The 7,318-nt window shown below is 49.8% G+C and overlaps 1 protein-coding gene across 1 annotated transcript in view; it reads left to right on the top strand.

The window, feature by feature from the left end:
* TRIM14 (tripartite motif containing 14) overlaps positions 1 to 7,318 on the top strand; it is a 30,580-nt gene that overhangs the window by 16,547 nt on the left and 6,715 nt on the right. Inside the window, exons 3-4 of the mRNA XM_006742918.3 lie at positions 2,173 to 2,406; positions 5,681 to 5,843. Of these exons, the coding sequence (XP_006742981.2) occupies positions 2,173 to 2,406; positions 5,681 to 5,843 (397 nt within the window). The remainder of the gene's footprint in view (positions 1 to 2,172; positions 2,407 to 5,680; positions 5,844 to 7,318) is intronic.

The raw sequence follows: 7,318 nt of genomic DNA, 5'->3' as shown, positions 1-7,318 counted from the left end.
CTCTGCCACACTCAGGCACCCCCGGTCTTTCTGTGACCCCAAGGGTCCTGAGACCACACTGTCCCGGAGGGTTCCACCCCCCGCTTAGCCACCGGAGCGACGTCCCTCGGCGGTGCAGACTTTTAAAAGTTCCGATTTTGTGCTCCGCGGCTCTACCACTTGCCAGTAGCAGCAGCTGACGGAGGCCCCCTCCCCTGCCGTCTATCCTCCCGAATATCGCCTCGGATTCACTTCTCCGCACGTCCTACCTTCCAGAAAGTGGTCGCTTTTCTGTTCAGAGAGTTGCTGCTAGTCTCTTCTTCGATCTCCTGTTGAGTTCATAGGTGTTCAGGATGGTTTGATCCCTATGTAGCTGAATTCCTGGGACCAGACAGAATTTAGATCTCCTACTCCTCTGCCATCTTGCTCCTCCTCCTCTGAGATCAATTCTTACAAGAGGAATTGCTACATCGAAGGATGGCTGCGTTTAAAATTTTTATATCATCACATTGTCCCCTAAAAATGCAGTGCCAAGAGACACTGTGACCCGCAGGGTAGGTAAGTGCCTACTCCACACATCACTCGATACTCTATTATCTTCCAGGCTGATGGCCAGAAGGTATTTTCTGGTACATCGCTCACTTCCTTGACTGTTTGAGAGGCTGCGTACCCCTTCATCCAGCTATTGGCACTTACATGCATTTGGTCCATTTTAAATCAAATGATTTCTTTTTTTTTTACTGTATGTGATGGATGATAAGCCTGTGTAGTTTGTTACCTGTCGTGGAACCGTTGTCTACAGAACCTTCCCTCTTAGGAAGAGTTTCATTTTTTATCTGATCAAACCCACTATGGCTACCTTTTAGCTATCTGAGTTTTAGGTTCCTCTTACAAAGGTCTCAAATTTTTAGAATAAAATTGTTTTGTATTTCATTCTGATAGATGGCTTTAAATGTGTAGTGCTTTAATCTATGTGGAATTTGTTTATCTTTTGTTGTTGAAAACCTCAAGCATACCCATTTATTTAGAAGCAAATACCAGACATGCCATTTTATCTGTAAAAGTTTAGGGTGTTATTTCCACAAGATGATGCTTTTTTTTTTTTTTTTTTAACACGCACAGCCATGTTATCATCATCACACCTGTGAAAATTCACAACAGTTCCCTTATATCATCCAGTATCCAACCAGTGGTCACATTCCCAACTGTGTTATAAATGTCACGTTTTGTTTGTTTGAATTAGAAGTGAGATAAAGTTTTCAAAATGTATTTGGTTGGCATATTTCTCAAGTTGATGCCTGTCATGTTCCTCTGTTCTCTGCACGTCCTCTAAATTGGATCTCTAAAGTAAATTTAGAGTTACCAGACACAGAGTCTCATTTTTTTGGCAAGACTACTGCTTTGGCAAGGTGGGGTTCTGTTTGCATTTATTTTTATATATGGTATAAGATGAGGATCTAACAAAATATTTTTTCAAATACATGGTTAATTGCATGTTGTACCAATACCATTTATGGAATAGTTCACTCTTTCCTCCCAGTAATTTGAAGTGCCACCATTCTCTCTCTCTCTCTCTCTCTCACACACACACACACACACACACACACAGTTCATTTCTGAACTCTTTTGGCTCTTGATCGTTGTCTGTGCCTAAGCCACAGGGTTTTAAATCATGTAGCTTTACGGTTTGTTTTCATATTTAATAAGGCAGCTCATCCTTCATTGATCTTTTTAAAAGAAGTTTTTGGCTTTTCTTGTGCTTATTCTCTGCCATCATAATTTACCATTTGTTTAATCCACATGTTAAGACTGGGATTGCAATGACTTTGTAGACTATAATGAATCTTTCTAGCCAGGAATATGGTCTTTTCTTCTACACATTCAGAGGTTTGGTTTTTTTTTTTAAATGTCTTTTTAGTGCAGTTTTATGCTTTTCTTTATGTAGTTCATTACAATTTTTGTTAGGTTTATTTTTCGGTATCTTGCTATTTTTTTCCCACTATATTTCTCCATGCATTTTCCAGTTGGTTATAGGTGGTACTTGGGAAAGCTGGAATTTTTACAAGCTGATCTTACACTTGCCCGACCACCTTCCTGAGCTCACTTTTTAGAGGTTGTAATAATTTGTTTCATGTTGATTATTCCGGATTTCCTCGTTGGTAGTGATATCATCTGCAACTGGTTTCTTTTCAGGCTCATGCAGAGTCAAGTAAAACCTGGCTGACGGGAAAATTCACTGAACTCAGAATACTACTTGATGAAGAGGAAACGCTGGCCAAGAAATTCATTGATAAAAACACACAGCTAACCCTCCAGGCGTACAGGGAGCAAATCGAATCTTGCAAAGAGCAAATAGATGGCATGCACAGTTTCTCCAGCAGGGTCTGGAGTATCAGCCAGGAGCCCGATCCCATACTGCTGCTGCAGGTAATGCTGGACTCCTGCCCTCACAGCGGACCCCTGCTCTCCACCCCCCCCACCCGCCCCCGGCATTTCATTTCAGTTACTGTGGCATTGAACACAGGGTTTATGCACTGAGAATTGCCTTGTCAGCATGCAGGCTTTCTTGCCCCCACACAAGTGGTAAGGAAATAGGCATTGTTAGCAAGAGTATATACATCTTAGACTAACGACATAAAATTAACAGCCGCCATTTTGGGCGGGGGGGGGCTCTATGTTCCAAGCACTTTATGCTCTCATATTTACTAAAACTCTGCAAAGTGGATGTTCTCACGCCATTTTATGAATGAGCAGTTGAGGCCCAGGGAGGGTGAAGTGACTCGTCCGAGGTCACAAAGCTAATAGGCTGCAGAGCTGTGATCAGAACCCAGGTCGGCCTGACTCCAGAGCCACCAGCACGGCTGCCCGGCCCTCTGCCTGCGCACTCTTACTCGAGACCCCCTCCTGGAAAGGCAGGGGTCCTTCCAGCTACCAAGCAGGCTCCAAGACGTGACTCACACTTTGCTCAAAGGGGAGAGAAGGATGGTACTCTTTGGCCACTGGGCTCTGTTGGAGGCTATTACCTTATACCAAGGGAGCATCTAGGAAATAGCCCCTGTGATTCATTGCTATATTAGTGAACACATGTTGTTGAGAGTGGTGTTCCTGTTCCCAAGGAACCACAGGAGAAACTCCCCTCTTGTGCTGATCCTCCTGCTCGGCCCCCTGTGCACTGGGATGGCTTTCCTACTCACATAACCCTCCCGTTTCCTTCTTCGCCCTGGCTTCTGGCAACCTCAGAGCTACATAGGTTTCAAATGGCTTTTGGCGGCATACACTTTGTTCCTCCTCTCACTCTGGCTTCCAGCTTACTTTCTTATCCTGGTGTTGTCTTGGCTTACGTTTTCTCGCCGTAGAGGAAAACTTTGCTGTGTTAGATAACCTTTGTAAGATGCTTTACAGGCTTGTGGGACAACTAAATAAAGGTGTCACTGAGTCTAATCACAGATTAGCCTTTGACTGGAAAATAAGACCCAACAAATAAATCAGGCAGTACCAAACGAGTTAAGCCAGTCCACGGCAAATATTTCTAGGCTTGTGCGTGTATGTGGCCTTAGTTCAGCCCGTGTGTCTCATTGTTAGCTAACAAAAGAATACACCTAACAATTCTGGGTGAGGTGCTTTCCTAGGCACATTGGATATTATACTTTGAGAGGGGCAAGGTGCACAGAGGGGTACATTTGTTTGTTTCTTTAAAAATAATGGTACTTGGTAGGGATATCTAATACAAAGGGATGCTTCCATGGAGAAGAATGTTTTTCTTGTATCATAGATTCAGTTTCAGGGCTTTATCATCTTTTTTCTTTATTCTCTGGTGCCAGAGCTACTGATGTTCATCATTCATCATTCCTCCCTTTTTCTTTTTTAAAGATTTTAGGGACACCTGGGTGGCTCAGTCGGTTAAGTGTCTGCCTTCGGCTCAGGTCATGATCCCAGGGTCCTGGGATCGAGTCCCACATCGGGCTCCCTGCTCGGCAGAGAGCCTGCTTCTCCCTCTCCCGCTCCCCCTGCTTGTGCTCTCTCTCTCTCTCTGACAAATAAATAAAATCTTAAAAAAAAAAGAAAAAGATGTATTTATTTGACAGAGAGAGACACAGCGAGAGAGGGATGCGGGGCTCGATCCCAGGACCCTGGGATCATGACCTGAGCCAAAGGCAGACGCTTAACAACTGAGCCACCCAGGCGCCCCATCATTCCTCCTTTCTATTTGCTCACTCATGTATTCTTCAAATATATACTGAGCAAGTTGCTTGTGCCAGGCCCCTGTTTGACATTAAGAGCTTGAGGGTGGGGAGACATGCTCAGAAAGTTATTTACAACGCAGCCCAAGCGAGCCAGCAAAAGTATGTCTACGAAATGTCCAGTTCTGCATGGCGGGTGTGGGTCAGAAAAGACTTCTAAGGGGAGGTGCCCGTGGAGCTGGGTGTGGGAGCATGAGGAGCTCACCAGGGATATACAGAGGGACAGAGCGGAGAGGACATCCCAGGCAGAAAGGAATCATGTGCACATGAGGGCCTGGCAGGCTGGAGAACCGCTAGGGTTTAGCCTGGCTGGAGGCAGGGCAGGGGTACAAGGGAGGAGGGGTTGTTGGGAGATGCAGCTGGATCCGGAAGCCAGGGCTAGTTAGTGGAGGGCCATATGTGCCTGGCCATGGGTTTAGACTGTCCTGTAAAGATTTGGGAGCCAGGGGAGTGTTTTGAATTGGGGAACGGCCTGGTCGGCGTAATGCTTTTGGAAGGTCACTTTGGTGACAGGGAGGATGATGGACTGCAGAGGCCAGGGCCAGCAGACAGGCATCAGGGTGAGGAGAGGCAGGCAGGTTTGAGATGCAGCGGGATTGGTGAGTGGAAGTAGGGGGAATCCAAGATGATGCCCAGCTTCTGGCTTGAAATATGGGTGGCTAGGGAGCTGTTCCCTGAGTTGGCAAAGGTCAGAAACAGGTGTGCTCAAGTTCATTCCTTATTCTATTATGAACATTTACTGAGACCTCCCTGCTGCCCCCGAGACTGCGAGCAGCTGTCACTGCCTCACCAGCACTCCCACACCCAGGCCTCGGATTGGAGGAGCCTGGTCACATGCCTGCACCGCGGTGCAAAGGAGGCTGGGAGAGTGAGTTTTCTAGCTTCTACTTAGCAAAGCCACACTTAACCCAGGAAGGCTATTTAAAGGGTGAGGTCCAGGCAGTAAACAGGACAGGTCCTCACGGTGGGGGGCACATTCTCTCAGTCGGCATTCCAGCTGAATTTCCAGGGTCTTGACTTCCCTCCTGGAACGTGGTTTTCCTGCTCCCTCCTTTGGACATGCCCAGAGGGCTCTTTCCCCAGGAAAACTGGCCCGTCGTTCCTTTCATCCCCCTGTACGTCAGGCAGAGCCCTAGTGGCAGTGTCTGGAAAGTTTCAGGGCCCCTTGCAAGGTGGTGAGCAACTTAAGGGCAGGTGCAGTCAGCCAACCTCCTTCCTTCCTCTGCTCCTCATGCCTTGAGTAGAGCTCCAGGAACATGGAAGGAAGGGAGGGAGGGAGAAGTCAACAGTGCAGTCTCGCCAGAGCTGTTTCCGGGAGCACAGCCTGGGCTGCTCCCAGGTGCGGGGGCGGGGTGGGGGCCACCCTTGCTGGCCCGGGTTTGTCCCAGGGTGCAGCGGTGGAGCCTGGGACAGCATCCGCTGCTCCCAGAGCCACCCTGACCCCCCGCACACCCTCGCAGGAGTACAGGGACGCGGAGCAGGAGATGCAGCAGCAGATGAGCCTGGGAGAACTGTGCTACCCCGAACCCCTCTCGTTCGAGCCCGTCAAGAGCTTCTTTAAGGGCCTCGTGGACGCCATGCAGAGCATGTTACGGACACCACTGGACGTTCGCCTGAAGGAGAGTAAGCTGCTGCGTGACCATCCTTGTGTTCTTAATTCCCCTAGTACCCTTTAACCCAGAGGCGACTGCGAAGACCTAACTCCTGTCTCTTCCACACAAAGGCCCATGGCTGGGCGGTGGAGGACTCCTGGGCCTAGGCCCTACCCACCCTTCAGACTTCACCTCCTTCCTCTTCTGAGACCCTGTCCTGCCTCTTGCAACCATCCTGCTCTGCTTCTAACTCCTAAGTTGCTCCCAGGATTCTGCTGCACCTTATCTTTGCCTGCTCTGGGCTCCCAGCTGGAATAGCCAACTCCCCTCCTCCTCTCTCTCTGTTTGGCCAAGTCCCACCGTCCCTGCGGGGCCAGCCCAGCGGTGCTCACCTGGGAAGCCTTTCCACACCACCCGGGGCCGGCTATGCTGGCCACTGCTTCTCTCCCCCTTCTCGCCCTGCTGCATCTCCGGCCTGGGGCTGTCCCTGAGCTGGATACCAGAGCCTCCCCCTGCCTGTCGTAAATGCCCAAAGGGTAAGAACCACTTTGAGTCCTGCTCCGAGGTCCCTGCAGGGCCTAGCACAAAGCAGGCGCTCAGAAACCTTTCTTCCTTCATTCATCTCCGCTCTTAATGATTCCTCCAGAACATTTACTGAGCTCCTCTTCACTGTTAGGCACGGCAGCGTACAAAAACAAAGGTCTTGCCTTCGTGGGGCTCCGTGCTCTGGGAGCAAGACAGACAGTAACTGAGTATGTCAGCAGTAAGTGCTCTGGAGAAAAGTACAGCAGGGTGAGAATTCAGGGTGACCAGGAGGAGGAGCTGGATTTTTTACGGGGACGTGGGGACGGCATCTCTGAGAAGGGGACGTGCATCTTCCCCGCAGTCCGCTGCTGCTCGACTCCAGGCCGCTCCCAGGAAACAGGCCCTGGCTCGTCCGCCACTGCAGCAGTTCCTCCCCCGGCCCCTCTGCCGGCCGGCCTGCCCCACTTCAGGCCTGAGCCTCCGAGCGGGACCTCTGCCTCCACGCTCACCCTGCCCCATCAACTCCCCACCACAGAGAGCTCTGAAAGTCCTGCTCGTGTCTGCCTTCTCGCAGACACCTTCCGTGGCTCCCCAGTTTAGGTGCCACTACGACCACCTGCCCTTAATGCCTGTGCTCCCGCCCAGACCCTCCGGCTGGGAAAGCCTCCCATCCTTTTCTCTGGATGTCCAAATCTTCCCTGTCCTTCAAGGGCTAGCTGAGACGCTTCGTCCTCCATGATGTCTGCCCTGATTCCTCTCTCTCCTCTGTGACCTGGAGCACTCCGTGCCTTGGCGGGTAGCTCAGGTGAGCCCACTTCTCACCTCTTTTACTTGATGGAGCTGTGGAAGACAGGGACCATGGCTTGGGTTTCCCCTCAACCCCTCGCACTGGAATGAGACCTGGACAGGACGTTTTCTGATGGCCTAATTTCTCATTTTCCATTTTATCCCGGAATTTGTATGTCTGCCAGGCAGTTGCCC

The sequence above is a fragment of the Leptonychotes weddellii genome, chromosome 14 (assembly GCF_054177405.1).
Source record: "Leptonychotes weddellii isolate Sample4059 chromosome 14, ASM5417740v2, whole genome shotgun sequence".
Lineage (NCBI taxonomy): Eukaryota > Metazoa > Chordata > Mammalia > Carnivora > Phocidae > Leptonychotes > Leptonychotes weddellii.
The sequence above is the reverse complement of the archived record's forward strand: the minus strand, read 5'-3'. Positions and strand labels throughout refer to the sequence as shown.